Below are 17,690 nucleotides of genomic sequence, written 5' to 3'. Positions count from 1 at the left end.
GAAAGCATTTCTGGGTGGGTGGGTGGGTGGTCTTCTGAATCCACAGTTCAACAGAAACAAAATAAAATAGTCTTTAGAATTCCCCTCTGTGATTTTGCATTTATATTGAATCTTCTCCATTTTAAGCAGGATATCTTTAGTCTTTGAAACCCTGTTTCCTTCCTGTTCTCAAATAAATGTTTAAATCATCATCCAAAATTGCCAGTTTATAGTTGGTATTTAGGAGGTCAATGAACTCATATATCTAAAGCTCAAAAGTAAAGAATCCAAATAAATGAAAATAATTTATGCCAATACAGTGAGAAAGGATATGAAAATGTCTCCTGTAGATGACATGCTGACTGCTTTGGTCGGTTTCTCCCTCACCTTGCCAGAGTCCTGCTTTTGTTCACTCGGCTGTGCGACCTTCTCCGCTGAATGAGACTGTTTGGAAGTCTCACCCTTGACCTTTGATTTACTGAAAACCCGTTCCAATTTTGTTTTACTCTTCTCTTCTTTAAACACCTCCATCTCTTGATGTAGGACGTAGTCGAGTTGAGTCTTGTTTCTTTCAGCTTCCTGTATGTGAGAAAGTAGTTTGTCAAGCTTCAGTCACATCTCCCTGCCAAAGTGCATCTTTTAGGAATCTACACGTAGTGATACCAACGTTTTCTCTAACTGACCCAAGGAAGCTAAGTTAAATGATCTTGTATAATTTAACAGCTTTACAATTCGAATTAATAAACGCTATTGGCAGGCTGGAAAAGAATAATAATAAAAAAGGTCTTCCATTTTTATGTTATTAAAACAAAGCCCAGGCATTTTCCCAAGTTGTGATTTTCAAGGCCATGATCAACAATGGCACCCCATAAAGACCTCAAAAAGGGGGTGCTTACAACACCAAGGATCAGAATTTGTTCTACAAAGAAAAACATGAAAAAGAAAACTCACACCAAAAAAACATTCATCACATAGAAAAATCACTCAACCCTTATATATATTCTCTGGTATATTTATGGATATGCATACATAATATAGTATTTTCATTAAAAATGTCATATTTTTACAACAAAATATCTATTCACAAGAATAGGTAACAGAATATATTTAGTGAAATGATGTTATTTAATTTGCAAATATTTTACCAGTGAGTGTTTTGGTCATTTCAAACCATTTTCTATTAAAATTCATTATACCTTAGCTGAAAGTTTCTGTACATTTTTTTCTTTAGAATAAACTTTTAGAAGTGAACTTACTAAATGAAATGGCTATATTTCCCCAAGACTTTCACTGTGTGTTTTCTTTCAAACAAGTAATTCATGCTGATATAATAGAAATGTGGGAAAGATTTTTTGTCATATATCCACAAATATTAGGTATTTCTGTTCCTTAAGTTTTAACAAAATTGTAGGTGAGCAGCAACTCTTTTTAAAGTGAGATTCAATAATTAACCAGGTTGATACTTATGTTTCTGTGTTTTATTGAGCATGTTTGTTTCTGAATCACAATTTGCCTATTTGTGTTTCTTGGGTATTTCAGGGAAGTTTATGCAATATCTTTAGATAAAATATTTGAGACTATCTATATTGTATATTTACCTTGACAAGATTCCCATTTTCGTGGCTTTCAGTTAGGGAGCATGCCTTTCCTGAGCCACAAAAGCAGCTCACATCCACGCTGGAGACCCTAGGCCTTTATAACTTACAAACCAGAGAAGAAGGTGTGGAACAGCTCTAACCGTAAGTTACCACTTGAAAGTTATACTTTTAGGGGAGGCTGGAGAGATGGCCAAACGGTTAACAGCACTCGATGCCCTTCCAGAGGCCTCAGGTTCAATGTCCAGCACCCACATGGTGGCTCACAGCTGACTGTGACTCCAGCTCCAGGGGATCTGGTACTCTTTTCAGGCCCCGCGGGTCTGCATGCACACGGTACAGACATACACATGGACAAAACACCCATACACATAAAGTAAGTAAATAAAATTTTAAAAATTTACAAGTTGTTACTTTAGTAGACTCAGATTCATAAACATGTTCCTTTTGGGTAATAATGCTTAGAAAGGTTGGCTTTACCAGGGTATCTGACCTTTTGGCAGTATGGTATTTAGTTTTTGTCATTTTGACACAAACTAGAGTCACCTGGGGAGTGGGAACCTTGGCTGAGGAAATGCCTCCATCAGATTGGCCCATGGGCATTCTTGTGGGACATTTTCTGGATTAATGATGAATCTAGAAGGGCTCAGCCCACAGTGACTGGTGCCGCCCCTAAGAAGGTGGTCTAAGGAAGCTCGCTGAGCAGAAGCAGCAAGCAAGACAGTAAGCAGCTTCCTTCTATGGCTCCTGCCTCTGCCTCTTCTCCAGTTCCTGCCCTGATTTCCTTCAGTGACAGGACCTGTAAGCCAAACAAACTTCTCCTTCCCAGGTTGCTTTTGGTCAGTGTTTTATCACAGCAAGAGAGAGCCAGCTGGGACAGACAATGACAGGATGTTGTCATCACTTTCACTGGGATGCGTGCAGCCACACTGGACACTCTTGTGGCCGGCCAGCAACATACTACTCAATTCTCGTTAATGTTCACTTGTAACTCTGGTACTTTCAAGCAATCAGGACTGTATTTAGCTTATTTTTCCCTGAGTGTTTACTCTGTGTGACTCTGTGACTATTTTATCCTTCTATAAGAACTTTTAGTACTATGAATTATTAAATATTGTATTAGCATGTTAATTTGAATGTGTTCCTGCTTTACATTCAGCACCAGAAGTGGAAGGGCTTTGGTCACAGAAATCTTACAGTATACACTCATGTTGGATTAGGATCACCTCCTCAACGGTTCTTCTTTTGCGCAACTGATTCTTGTCCTTCACATCTTATAGCAGCTTTGTTATGCTCAACAATAACTGCATTTGTAGGCATGAGCAGATTTCTTTATGCTTATGTATCAATTTGAGAAACATGATACATTGAAATACTGATAAAACAAAACTTTCAGATTGGAAAATCTATGTTCCTTCACTCTTCATCTATGACCCTTCATAAAAAACTGTCTGTACTTTTGCTAAATGCTGGTCCTAAATCATTCTAATTTTTTTTTGTATTCCACTTTCCAAATGATGTAGTTGAAAAAATATTTTGGATAAAAATCTATTGCTTTCTTATTTATTATTTTATTCTAAAATGCAGTTTCTTTGTTACTAGCTACCCTTTAAAATTATATAATAAAAGAATTTTATATTTTAAGTAAAACGTTATATAAAATATAAGTATTTATACCTTTGTATGTCCATTTATGAATGTTTATATCTCATTTTAATTTTTGTTTGGTTAGAATTTGAGAAAGAGCAGAAAGAGACAATATACTAATCTTATTAACCTTAATTGGAACACCAGGAATCGGTTCTTCCTTTCTTCCTTCTTTATCCATGTGTATGGGCATCTGAGTGTGGGTATGTGTACATTTGTGAGCAATTTCCTGTGGAGTCCAGTAGAGAATATCAGATTCCCTGAAGCTGTGGTGAGCTATCAGACATGGACTGGGAACCAAGCTCCAGTACTCAGAAAGAGCAGTATGCACTCTTTTTTTTTAAAGGTTTATGATTATTTTTGTTTTTATGTGTATGTGTGTTCTACCTTAGTGTATATGTCTATGCATCATGTGTGTGCAGCACCAGCAGAGGCCAGAAGAGGCCAGGGGATCCCCTGAAATTATAGTTACAGAAGGTTGGGAGCTGCCATGTGGGTGCTGAGAATTGAACCCAGGTCCTCTGTAAGAGCAGCCAGTGCTCTTCACCTTGGAGCCATCTCTCCAGTCCCAAGCAGTATGCACTCTTAATTGATGAGCCATCTCTCCTCTGAGTAGTTAGTATTTTATGTTCAAGCGAGTTGTGTATCGGCAGTTTTCTTCAGAGATTGTTTTCTTCATGAAGAAAGATTTATTTTCTTTCTGGATTGTTGTTTTAGACAGGAATGAACACTACGTCCTATTAATATATTTGTATGTGTGTATATATACATGCCGTGAGTATGTACATACATATATGTGTATACAGACACACACTCAGTTTATAAGATCAAAGTTTAGAAATTCCCTGCTAGCCATTGCCTTTGCTCGCCATCGTTTAGAGGGGCACCCCTCACCTGCAAAGCCCACTTCAGTTGTTCCTGGAGGGCTTTCTTCTCCATCTTCAGCGCTTCTGCTTCTTTCTAGGGAGTCAAAAGAGAGAGCAACATTCACTCTGGTACTTTTCAGATTTACCTTTTGTGGTTATCACATGTCTCGAACCCACAGACTGCCAGTATGACGATCTGAACTACCGAGTTCTCCTATGCGGTGGTGGATACCACCTGACACTATAGCTCACTATTGATTCCCCACATGCGTGATTACGATGACTCTTGTAAATTGCAACTACTATAATTCTCTTCACGTCTGAAATATTTAAATGGAAATATTTGAAATGTTGCTAGATCATTGCTAGGATCCCCAATTTTAACATATAGTCCAGGCTTGGCCAAAATTAATAAGTTACACATTCAGAAAACCTGCAGTGGATGATGGTTTGAGACGCAGGTCTGAAGCCCTGTGCATGCCTTTTGTGTGTCACAACAGGCTCCTCAAGGACAATCTAGGCGGTATCTAGCCACTGTACCCTCTGCACAGAAGGGAAGCAGCAACACTGATGTGCAAACGAGGGTAAGTGGTCCACGGAGGAGAGGGAGGCCTGGGTAGGAGTCCTGTTTTCAGGGCCTTCTGTTTGGGAGTCAGGCCTACTTGAGCCGTATGAGGTACTCCTGAGCTTACAGGGAGCCTCTGTCTTTATCACTTCCAAACAAGGACAAAGTTTGGGACAATTCCAACCATCAAAGACTCAGTGGAAGTCACAGGAAGGAGAAAACTGAAGACAAGCGTCCAATAATTTTGTATAAAATCTGTCCAAACCTTCTCGGACTTCTGAACCACACACAGAAAGGAAAGACTTGAAACAACCTGGATAAAATTAAAATAAGTGGCTGGCTAGGTATATAATTTCACTCACACCCAATCATGTTCACTACATAATAGAGAAGAAAAATACTAGTCATCAAAAGGACATAGCAGGTCATGGAGTTTTAACACCACATTACTCACAACACCCACAAAACAATTTGAATAAACTGGAAAAGTGGACTTACTATTAAGGCAAAAGAAACCAAGAAAGAGACCCCAAGACAATCCCGACTTTAGCATTACCATGAAACCCCTTTAAAGCAGCCGTCATGACAGTGCCCAACATGTCTATGAATGAATTGGCAGAGATCTCATCAAACACAAACGAACTATAATAAACGGCCAAATGGTAACAACTGTATGATCAACAATTAATCAGGGTTTAAAAACTGAATGTACAGACAGAATCAGAAGTCCGATAGGACAAGGAAAAGGTGACACCACTTAGACATATCAATGTAAAATACGTAAATACAGAGACAAACCTTTTACAACCACATGAGGAGCATATAGAGTGACGTCCGATTTCTACCATCCAACTGTATTTTTGTACAGGGGCAAAAAGAGGTAGAAACATATTTGAAACCTTGGCAAAAGTTACATACTCAAGATGCTGAGCTCACTCCAACTTAGTGTGTTAAGAGCTGTCATGTGCCCATGCAACAAAACCAAACTGTTGAAAACAATGGAAAAGTGGGACTAAGAAAGAAAAAACCCAAACATCACGCAGGAAATAGACAATGCGAAGGCTGTATCTTGCCAGAAACACTAAAGTCAAGTAAAAATTAAAAAAAAAAAAACTTTAAATCTCCTTAAATAAAGCAATTATTTTAAGAAAAAGATTGGAAATCTATATGATTCTTCTTATTGAAATCTGAAAGGAAACAAAAACAAAACCAAGTAACAATGGAGACAAAGAGTAAACAAATCTCTAACCACCAATCAGGGATCTCAGGGACCTGGAAACTAGAGAAACTCATGGCAAAGAGGCCAGAAATCTAGTCAGGCTTTTGATGTGACTCAGCCACCTCAGAGGAGATTGGGCTCCAAAGGGCCAGTGAGTCATCAAAATGAAGCTCTTAAGAGGCAAATCAGAAGTAACAGGCAGAAGATAATTTTGTATGAATTATTACATGAATGTATAGTCTCAGAGAGACTGTATCTTACTTGGATTTGAAGCAGTTCAAGTTCTCTGCTTGGAGATGTCTTCCTGTAATTAAAAATGTTTAAAAAAAAATACATCATGACATTTGAAAACACATTGCTGCTTTGCTTTCCCTAGGACCATTTAAAGTCTTACAAGAAATACATGCCTTTAACACACATAAACACACACACACATACGTGTGCATGCACGCACACACACACACATACAGCGCATGCTCATGTCATGTCATAGTGTATGCTTGGAGGTTAAGAAAGCAAGCGCATTTTTTATTTCTAAAGAGTCCGTTCTTTGTTTTCACCGTGAGGCAGGGTCTCTTGTTTCTTCCACTGCACTGCACACATGACTGTTCCTGTCTGCCATCTCCCCAGGAGAGTTATGTGGGATCCAGGAATCAAACTCAGGTCGCCAGGCTTATGCAGCAAATGCCTTTACCTGCTGAGCCACCTCCTCGGCCCCTCATACGTTAAGACAGTCATTAAATCCACATGGCTTAGGTGGTAGACAAACCAATAAGTTTTCTTGAGCCAGCTTTTCAATGGCATGATTAAAATGTGAAGTAGTTGAGATTTTGAAAATGCACTAAGCATTTTTTCTTCCCTGATCACCATTCTTCGAAGGACATTTTTTTTTTTTGTCTAATAAATTTCTTTCCAGGAACTAAAGCTCTCTATAAACATTGAATTCATAGGCTCATTCAAAAACTTTATTTTAAGTAAGACATACCGAGCAACTTTGAATTACAATCCTCAGTTTATGATATTTATATTCAATTACTAGAGCCACTTTACAATAATCCATTCATAAAAATAGGTAATTGTTTTTTTAAAAAAATAAAACTGAGCATAATTAAAACCTGCAGTGGAAGAGAACAAAGTCTAGAGAATTTATAGCCTTAGCTGGCGATGAGGAGCCGACCCAAAGCCCTTCGTTCCCTGTGACATTCATTCCTCGCCCTTAACTCTTTGGCTTCACGTGCTACCTCTAATCCCGTCACAGAGTCTTGTTCTGTCCTTTTTGGCTTTTCCCAGCCAAATCTTAGCCTGATTATAGCACTTGTTAATTTTATTTTAAAAAACTGTGAATGAGGCACATTTTTTCAATCTTAAATTCTAAAAATTAAAGTATGAGTTACCGAGGAAGGAAAAGATCACATATCTTCACGCCTTACCTTTCTGAATCTTTATCTTTTTTCTTCTCTGGTTTTGCAGGTTTCTTGCTTCGATCTTCTTTGCTCGCAGGCTTTGCTTTCTATATAGTTTTGAACAAATCAAAATAAGAGTAGCATGAGTTATAGGAGGTGCATAGTAGTATATACTGCGGAGATTTTCCTTTCACCCCGCGAGTCACTCTACTGTTTCAGGGAAAAGTATCTGAACAGAAACAAAGCAAAATTAATGACATACCTAGGCTGTTTGTGTTTAGACTTCAATAAAGGGAAAGAATGGGGGTACACACGATGTGTAGAGGTCAGGGCTCTTCCTCTATTGCTCTCTATTGGAGTTTTTGAGACACAGTCTCTCATTGAACACGAAGCTCACCATTTCAGCTAGACTGGCTGGCCAGCAGACTCCTGGAACCTGGCCATCTCCATGCCGCAGCGCTGGGGTTATAGGTGCACCACTGCACCCAGTTTTTTACGTGGGTGCTGGGGAATCCACATTCGGCTCCTCAGTTTGCGTGGTAAGCATTTTACTCACTACTGATCTCGCTACCCTCTGTAGCCATACACTTGAGCAATTTCATCTGCTGAAGTCATTAACTCCCTCCGACAGTTTTCCAGCTCTGCTACGGTGTGCCCTATGGCTCCTAAAAGTCACCTCACTGTGCTGTACTTGGAGTAGAGCAAGAGGGACGTGGAGGACGTGTTAGGATGGCATCATGCAAAAATACCATCAGTGATACACTGAAAAAACTAAGGCGAATGACTCAGAACACACAAGTTTATGGAAAAGACGCAGCCCCTTGTCCTGAAAGAGACCTGAAAACTCATGTGTAGAGGTTGAACCTGAAGTGAAACGGGTTTATCTGTAACTGCAAAGAAAACTGAAACACCAGATGTGACTTAGGTGAGACTGTGTTGAGAATCATTGAGCTGGCAGAGCTGCCTTCAACGGGCGTTTATTCCAACAGAATGGCACACACATTGAAATTGACATTATACTAAATTGTACAGCATACTTGGTACACATCTGTGTCTCAACGCCATCATCACATCATAGCTGAACACATGTGCTAAAACATTTCTGAGACAGGGTCTAAGTAGTCTAGACTGGACATGAGGCCATGGTCCTCCTGCCTCACCTATTCAAATGGTACAATTGCAGGTATATATCAGCATACCTGGGCAAAATATTCTTGAACCACTCTGAAGGACCAGATTATTTTATATAGGAATGTAGAGAAAGAATGTTTTCACTTATTAAAATTACAGATTATAATAAGGACAAATGAAGGCAGCATATGGTTATTTTATATTAAAAATTCCAATGTACACAAATGTGCTATCATGGTAAACTTATCATAAGATAAACATGGGTGAAATAATTCCTCTGAAATAAAACACTACAGCCAGGCAGTGGTAGTGCATACCTTTAATCCCAGCACTTAGGGGTCAGAGGCAGGCAGATCTCTACGAGTTCAAGGCCAGTCAGGGCTACACAGAGAAACCTTGTCTCAAAAAAAAAGGAGGGGCGGGGGCTAGACACAGTGGTGCTGATCTGTAAACCCAACACTTGGGAGGTGAAGCAGGAGGATCAGGGACTTAAGGTATTATCTCAACAACCAGAACATCAAATAAAAAACACAGAAATATGGAACTTAGTAATGTATTTTAATGAGAACTATTATATCCCCAAATAACCTAGTGTGCTTTTAAAGATGTTTCCTATAAAAACTCATACACATTGTAGACCAGTAAATACTAAATAATGAGAGGGAATTGATGGAAAATAATATCTACTTTCTCCTCCAGTATCAAAGAAATATCAAGTAACCAACAAAAGTGGACTCAAGATTAGTCCATGGGCACAATGGTCCCAGCACTTGAGAGATTTAGGCAGGTGGGTTGATGTGAGGTCTTGGCTAGCCTGCTGTACAGGGTAAGAAAAACATCTCCAAAAATCCAAAAGGAGAGTGTTTTCTTTCAGCTACGCACACAGTGACTTAACTGGTTTAAAAAATTTGACTTTTATTTGACTCTTGCCTGTGGTTTGAATTTATAACATGAATAAAAATAGCAAAAAAAGAAAATATAAAGGAAGCAAATTTTCTTGTATCATTGGCATTCCACTTATTTCTACTCATACTAGTTGGTATAATTAACTAATCATAGAGAACATAAGATTTACTGAAAAGACTTTGGGGCTGGGAATTTAGTGCAGGGGTAGGTTTTGCCTAACAATCACAAGGCCTGGGATTCAGTCTTTAACTCCGAGAGGGTGGGGGTGGGGACAAAATTCTGACTCTCATTCACTAACAAATTTATGAAGTCAAATATTTGCCATATAAATGTCTTTCAGGAAACTGAAGAAGATATCAGAAAATGGAAAGCTCTCCTATGTTCATGGATTGGTAGAATTAACATAGTAAAAGTGGTCATCCTACCAAAAGCAATCTACAGGTTCAACACAATCTACATCAAAATTCCAACACCATCCCTCATTGAAAGCTGTACTACAGAGCTATAGCAATAAAAACCACATGATATTGGCATAAAGATAGACATGTTGATCAATAGAATTGAATTGAAGACCCAAACATAAATCTACACACCTGTGGACACCTGATTTTTGATAAAGAAGCCAGAAATACACAATAGAAAAAAGCAAGAATCTTCAACAAATGGTGCTGGTATAACTGGGTGCTTTTGTGTAGAAGAATGCAGACAGATTCATATTTATCATGCTGCACAACACCCAAGTTCAAGTAGATCAAAGACCTCAACATAAAACCAGACACACTGAACCTGATAGAAGAGAAAGTAGGGAATATCCTTGAATAAATTGGCACAGGAGACAACTTCCTAAACAGAACACTAATAGTGAAGGCACTAAGATCAGTAATTAATGAAACTCATGAAACTGGAAAGCTTTTGGAAGGCAAAGGACACTGTCAATAGGACAAAATGGTAGCCCACAGAATGGGAAAGATTTCACCAACTCCATATCTGAAGGAGGGTTAATATCCAGACTATATAAAGAACTAAAGAAACTAGACATCAACAAACCAAATAACCCAATTAAAAATGGATTACAGATCTAAACAGATTTCTCAACAGAAGAATCTCAAATGGCTGAGAACCACTTAAAGAGATGTTCAACATTCTTAGTCAGCAGAGAAATGCAAATCAAAACTACTTTGAGATTCCATCTTATACCTGTCAGAAATCCAAGATCAATAACACAAGTGAGAGCTCATCCTGGTGAGGATATGGAGCAAGGGGGAACATTCCTCCACTGCTGGTGGGAGTGCAAACTCATACAGCTACTATGGAAATCAATATGGTGGTTCCTCAGAAAATTGGGAATCGATCTACCTTAAGACCCAGCTATACCACTCTTGGACACATACCCAAAAGATGTCCATCCTACCACAAGGACACTTGTTCAGTTATGCTCATAATAGCTTTATTCATAATAGCCAGAATCTGGAAATAATCTAGATGTCCTTCAACCAAAGAATGGGTAAAGAAAATGTGGTACAGTTACACAACAGAGTATTACTCAGCAGTTCAATAAAATAATATCATGAAATTTGCAGGCAAATGGATACAACTAGAAAAAAATCATCTTGAACAAGGCAACCCAAACCCAGAAAGACAAACATGATATATACTCACTCATAAGTGGGTATTAGCTGTTAAGTAAAAGATAATCATGCGACAATCCACAACCTGGAGAGGCTAAGTATCAAGGAAGGATCTATGGGAACACATGCATCTCCTCTGGAAGTGAAATAGAATAGATTTTGTGGGTAGACTAGGGGTGAGTGGGGATTGGAACAGGAGGGATCAGGTGGAGAAGGGGGGGTACTGAACGAGAGAGTACAGTGAGAGAGAGCTGGAAATAGGGGGACATCTAGGGGGCAATGTGGAAACCTAGTGCAGTGGAAATTTCTTGGACCTATGAGGGTGACCCTAGCAAGGACTCCTAGTAATGGAGGATATAAAGCCTGAACCAGCCATCTTCTATAACCAGGCAAGGCTTCCAGTGATGGGACTGGGACACCAACACTGCCACAAAACCTTGGACCCAAACCCTATCCTGCCTGCATGATGTGCTGGGGCAATGGTGGCTCAGAGCTTGTGGGAGTGGCCAACCAGTGACTGGTCTCATTTGGGAGCCCATGCCAGACACTGCCTGGATGGCCAGGAACCAGAAGCAGGGTGGCCCAGATTCCTAGGGTAGAACCAAAAAGAAAAAAAAAAAGTCAATGAAATGATTCTAATGATATTCTGCTATACTCATGGATAGGCACCTAGCCCAAATTGTCATCAGAGTGGCTTCTTCTGGCAGCTGATGGGAGCAGATGCAGAGACCCACAGACAAACATTAGGCAGAACTCTGGGAAACTCATAGAAGAGGGGAAGGAGGAGGAAGGATTGTGGGAGCCAGAGGGGTCAAGGATACCATGAGAAAACAGCCGACAGAATCAACTAACCATGGCTCATAGGGGATCACAGAGACTGAAGTGGCAACCTTGGAGCCTGCATGAGTCTGCGCCAGGTCCTCTGCATATATATTGTGGTTATTTAGCTTGGTGTTTTTGTGGGTCTCCTTAACAGTGGGATTGGGTTGTGTCTCTGACTCTTTCTGCCTGCTCTTGGGACCCTTTTCCTCCTACTGGGTTGCCTCACCCAGTCTTGAGATGAGGGTTTGTGCCTAGTCTTATTGCATCTTGTTATCCATGTTTGGTTGATATCCCTGGGAGGCCTGCTCTTTTCTAAAGGGAAATGGAGGAGCAGTGGATCTTGGGGAGAAGGGATTCGGTGGTGGGAACTGAAAGGAGTGGAGGGAAATGAGATGGAGATGGGGATATTGTATGAGAGAAGAATAAATAAAAAGAAAAAAGGTTAAAATGAAAAAATGCCTTTCATAATAACTGAACTGTTTCTGTTTTTATAGCATCCTTATGGATTTGATAGTTAATACAGAATTTTAGAACATTAATTTGAGTTTTTAAATCAGAGCTTCTACAAATTATGACTATTAGAAATGTGTCATAAGACAACTAATTGTTACTCTGATTCCCATCTCTATGACATTAGACCTTATTGGGTACTGTATGGCATTACTATCACTTGCATATACCGACCTCTGACTCCCTCAACTTCCGTATTTCACCTTCCAGTAGGGTTTTCTCCAATAATAATATTTGAAAATCAGCTTCCATCTGTTTATATTTCTAAAGACAAATGAAATAATTCCAATTAAAGTCAAGCATCTCAGTAAGATTTCTTTCAATACTTCGTTATTAATGTAAGACTAACGTCACTAAAGCATGAAAAGAATGAGCACTAGCATTAATTTCTATTCTGCCATTGGGAATGACATGCCTAGATGAGCAGGAGATTCCAGCTTAGTACTTCAGAAGTGTTTCTGAGTGATCATGATGTCTAGAAAGTGAAAAGAACATGCAATGCCTTCTAGTTCACGAGCTCAGAGAAGCTGGGTGAAATGAGTGAGTGCTACTCTCTAATTACAACAATAGAAAATGGCCATTTGTGGAGTCTCTCCAAAAATCAAGGGTAAAGTTCAATATCAAATTAGGAACATTATACTTACAGTCTCAATTATACTCTGATCATTTAAAGCTCTGAAAAACAGACCAAAAGTAACTATACTATAATAAATATATACATATTTTTAGTTATGGAGCACATTTACATTTTCTTTTTAAAGATTTTTAACAGGCTCTCCTGTCTAGTCTCACAACTTTCTCTTGTTCTGTGGCCAACATCTAGACTCCTGCCAGGATCCTCTCTACAGGCATCTGCCCACAGGACCCTTTGGGCGGCCTTTACCACACCATACCATACCCAGACTTCCCACATCCTCTTCCAGAGTTTAGCCTAATGAGTACCTTCCCCACCCAATACTTGTTTTTCCATATCACATTGGATCTAGCCTGGATCCCAGCATGCTGGGCTAGTCTGGCCAGCCCTGCCTTGCAGAAGTGACCCCCCAGGCTTCCACAGGGTCCCAAATCCCACATCCCAGCCCCATCTGACCATCACTGTAGATGTCTGCCAGGACATACCCTAACTTCCCACATCCTCCTCCACAGTCTAGCCTGGTGAACACCCTTGACCTCTTCATCCACATCTTTCCCATAACCTACCAGATTACGCCTGGGTTCCATAATCACCGCACCAGCCTAGGCCTGTCTTCCCTGCCTCCACTGCAGAGGAGCTCTTGGGTTAAGCCAGTATCCTCCCTACCTATTTGCCATACCACAGGAGACTCCCATATCATATCTAAGCATTCCACTCAGACCTATCTATCCCCATACTTCCAACTTGGAACAGGAAGAACATACTCTATACCAGTCCAAGTCCCTTCTGCCCACCAGACTTCATTCCATCCAAGCCATTTCCAACCTCTAGAACCCACCCACTCTCACATCCTCTCTGATTGCTCACCCTGCTAAACCTCTAACAAAACTAACAAAGGAGTTCACATGCCTAGATCTCACCACAGGAATATCCCAATATGAAAGATCAAATCCGTATCTTCCTTTAAAATCCTACCAATCCTGAGAAAATGCTTGCCAAATGAGAATACCCTAGATCAGTGATTCTCAACCTGTGGGTCGCAACCCGTTTGAGGGTCAAATGACCCTTTCACAGGGGTTGCCTGAGACCATGGGAAAACACAGATATTTACATTATGATTCATAACAGTAGCAAAATTACAGTTATGAAATAGCAACAAAATAATTTTATGGTTGGGGGTCACCACAACACAAAGAGCTGTATTAGAGTCACAGCATTGGGAAGGTTGAAAACCACTGCCCTAGATGAATCTCAGGACACAGAAATTAAAAGGATAATAATAAACCTCCTCAAAGAACTAACGATGTTTAAAGAAGACATAAAGAAACAGTTCAGTGAAAGCAAAGAGAAACATGTTAAGAAGAATAAATGCCTGAGTGAGGCCGAGAAAACACAGACATTATGCTGAGGGGACTGATGGAAACAATCCAAGACTTGAGAACAGAATTTCATCAGTACAGAGAAGCGCCGAGGAGAACGAGAAAGAAACTAGCTGAAATGAAGACGGGACTGGAAAACCCAGTAGCCCAAACTCGAACCCTCAAAGGAAAGCTGGACAAGTCGAATGGATCAAATAGGGAACAGAATATCAGGTCCCAAAAATGAAACGGAGGATCTGGACCAAATAGAAGAGGAACATTAATTAAATTAAACAAAATACAGGAAACCAACACGCAGTAAATGTTGGACACCATGAAAAAAAAAAAACCTACCTTCAAAATATAGTCATAGATGAGGGAAAGGAGTCTGAAATCAATGACATAGAAAACGAAATCATAGAAAGCTCCCCTCAGCTCAAGAAAGTCTCCCTCACACAAATATAAGAAGCATATAGAAAGCCAAATAGACAAGGCCAGAAAACAAAATTCCCATGGCATGTCAGAGTTAAAACACTAATTTTATTCTGAAATACTTACTGTGGTGTGTTATATAATCCATAGGAATTGTTTAGAAAAACATATTACATAATGTCAAACTAATCAGTGTTGAGAATTGGTGATTGAACTTTCTCTTGGAAACTAAGATGATAAGCTCACAGGCAGTACATTTCTGTAGCCTGACCTCAGGAGTGTAACTTCCTTAGCAAAAGCCCCCTTATATCATACAAAGCAAAACAGTTTATTTATACACACACACACACACACACACACACACACACACACACACACACACATGCACACACAATCGTGGGTAGTGATTTTCCCTCAAAAATATTTTTTATATACTTCATTGTAGCTAGAGTTTCCTTGCCTGGCCCACAGTCAGGGCAAATCTCTCTCACCTGCCAGTCCCACAGCCGCTCAGACCCGACCAAGTAAACACAGAGACTTATATTGGTTACAAACTGTATGGCCGTGGCAGGCTTCTTGCTAACTGTTCTTACAACTTAAATTAATCCATTTCCATTAATCTATACCTTGCCACATGGCTCGTGGCTTACCGGCATCTTCACATGCTGTTTCTCATTGTGGTGCCTGGCAGTGTCTCTCTGACTCAGTCTTCCACTTCCCAGCTTTATTCTCCTCCTTGTCCCGCCTACACTTCCTGCCTAGCCACTGGCCAATCAGTGTTTTATTTATTGACTAATCAGCAACACATTTGCCATACAGAACATCCCACAGCACTTCATCCCATTGTTTTTATCTTTTCCTAGTTTGGAAATATATACTAAGAACAAAAAATGTGTGGACTATATTATAATTCCTAGAAAGGAAAATCCAACATTCATACTCAAATAGAGAAGCTCCTGTGAGGTTCTCCCTCATGAGCTAATCCTTCCCAGAATTCCACTGTCCTGAATTTGTTGTTGTTGCTGTGTTTCTATTTGTAGACAGTGTAGGCTAGCTTCATGCGATTATTGAAATCTGTGTCCTTGTGTTTAAAATTCCAAAGCTACAGGAAAGTAGCTAGGCAGTACAATGAAAATTTCCACATTCTTTACCTAGATTCCCAATTTTAGTGTTTTGCTACGCTTTCTCTGTCTTAATCTCCACATGTGTATATATGACAAGTATGTACATATACATGTGTGTATATTTGCTGAACCATTGAAATAAATGTGAAACCCTAGTTTAAAAAAACACTAAGTTTACATAACAAAGAAAAGTATATAGAAAGCTACAAGAGAAAAAACACAAAGCGCATATAAAGGAAAACTATCAGAATAATAATTGATTTCTCAATGGGAACTTTGAAAGCAAGAACAGCTTGGAGCAATGCATTTCATGTCCTAAGAGACTACGACAGCCAACCTAAAATAATACATTCAGACGCACTGTCTGCTATGATTGAAGGACAAAGAAAAAATTTTGATGACATGAGCAGCCTTAAAAAAAAAATTATAAACGAGCCCCAGCAGATGGCCAACAGGCAAGAGTCCTGCAGGCAGGCTGCTCCACCACCGCTGGACTGCCACACATTGGATTCTGCAACTTACAGGACCCACTCCATCACCCTAACTCCTCCTCTTCCTGGCCAAGCATCCCTTGGAATATCTGCAGCCCCTAGAGGCACAGGTACCACCTGCACCAATTGGGATCTCCCAGCTAAATTGCTCCAATCTCTAGGCCCCAAGTCCCAAGGAACATCCCGAGCCTTTCCTCCTCCCATCTCAGCCCCAGCAGCCAGCCAGCAGGTAAGAGTCCCGAGGGCAGGCCGCTCAACCACCACCACCACCATCCATTGTACTCTAACCTACAAGACCCACTCTGCTAACCAAATCCACCGAACCCATCATCCTCCCCACTAGCCAACCATCCCCTGCAACATCAACAGCTGCTATAGGAACAAGCACCACCTACACCAGTTGGAAGAACAGACCCACTCCACTGCCCAATCCCACCTACCCCAGCAGCCTCCCTGTGAACAACCCTCTCCAGGCACATCAGCAGACCCTAGAGGCACAAGTTGGAAGAACAGGCATAGCAAAACCTACACCAGTTGGAAGAACAAACTCCATAGGCACAGGCACAACGAGTAAAGCCCACACCAGCCAGAAGAACTGGACGATACACTGGACCTAGGCACCCAAACCCCCACAAACCTCAGCTGAGAAACCCTACTGGGCATGACAACCAGCCAATCACTGTAACCCTTGCCCATTCAGGCCAAAAGACAATAAAGGAAACAGACAATAAAGGAACAAAGATCCATCCAACAAAGACAGCATAAGAATTAACACCTGTTCCTATAATTATCCCAAACCCAAATGGGTAAACAGCAGTGTAAGAATACATTCAACAACATAAAGAGCAATATGGCACCACCAGAACCTAGTAATTCTACAACAGCAAGACCTGAACATCCCAATGCAGATGAAGCAGAAAAAATAATACCTTAAAAAATAACTTTATCAAGATGATAGAGACCCTTAAAAAAGAAATGAAAAATTCCCTTAAAGAAATAAAGGAAAAGACAAACAAAAAATGGAAGAAATCAATAAATCCCTTAAAGAAAGCCAAGAAAAAACAATCAAACAGGCAAAGGAAACAGTTCAAGACTTGAAAATTGAAATAGAGGCAATAAAGAAAACACAAACCGAGGGAATTCTGGAAACGGAAAATCTGGGTAAGCAAACAGGAACTACAAATGCAAGCATAACCAACAGAATACAAGAGATGGAAGAGAGAATCTCAGGTGTTGAAGATATGATAGAAGTAATAGATTCATCAGTCAAAGAAAATGTTAAATCCAACAAATTCTTAACACAAAACATCCAGGAAATCTGGGACACCATGAAAAGACCAAACCTAAAAATAGGGATAGAAGAAGGAGAAGAATTCCAGC

At 40.0% G+C, this 17,690-nt stretch overlaps 1 protein-coding gene across 1 annotated transcript in view; it reads right to left on the bottom strand.

Moving 5' to 3' along the window:
• Positions 1 to 70: 70 nt before the first annotated feature.
• Ccdc7 (coiled-coil domain containing 7) overlaps positions 71 to 17,690 on the bottom strand; it is a 49,248-nt gene continuing 31,628 nt past the window's right edge. Inside the window, exons 11-16 of the mRNA XM_052729500.1 lie at positions 12,916 to 12,946; positions 12,446 to 12,535; positions 7,302 to 7,381; positions 6,133 to 6,175; positions 4,116 to 4,181; positions 71 to 585 (exon numbers count right to left, since the gene is read on the bottom strand). Of these exons, the coding sequence (XP_052585460.1) occupies positions 286 to 585; positions 4,116 to 4,181; positions 6,133 to 6,175; positions 7,302 to 7,381; positions 12,446 to 12,535; positions 12,916 to 12,946 (610 nt within the window). The 3' untranslated portion in view covers positions 71 to 285. The remainder of the gene's footprint in view (positions 586 to 4,115; positions 4,182 to 6,132; positions 6,176 to 7,301; positions 7,382 to 12,445; positions 12,536 to 12,915; positions 12,947 to 17,690) is intronic.

This window comes from Peromyscus californicus, unplaced genomic scaffold (genome assembly GCF_007827085.1).
Source record: "Peromyscus californicus insignis strain IS unplaced genomic scaffold, ASM782708v3 Scaffold_8__1_contigs__length_139910024, whole genome shotgun sequence".
Taxonomy (NCBI): domain Eukaryota; kingdom Metazoa; phylum Chordata; class Mammalia; order Rodentia; family Cricetidae; genus Peromyscus; species Peromyscus californicus.
Note: the sequence above shows the minus strand (reverse complement) of the source record. Positions and strands in the feature narration are given on the sequence as shown.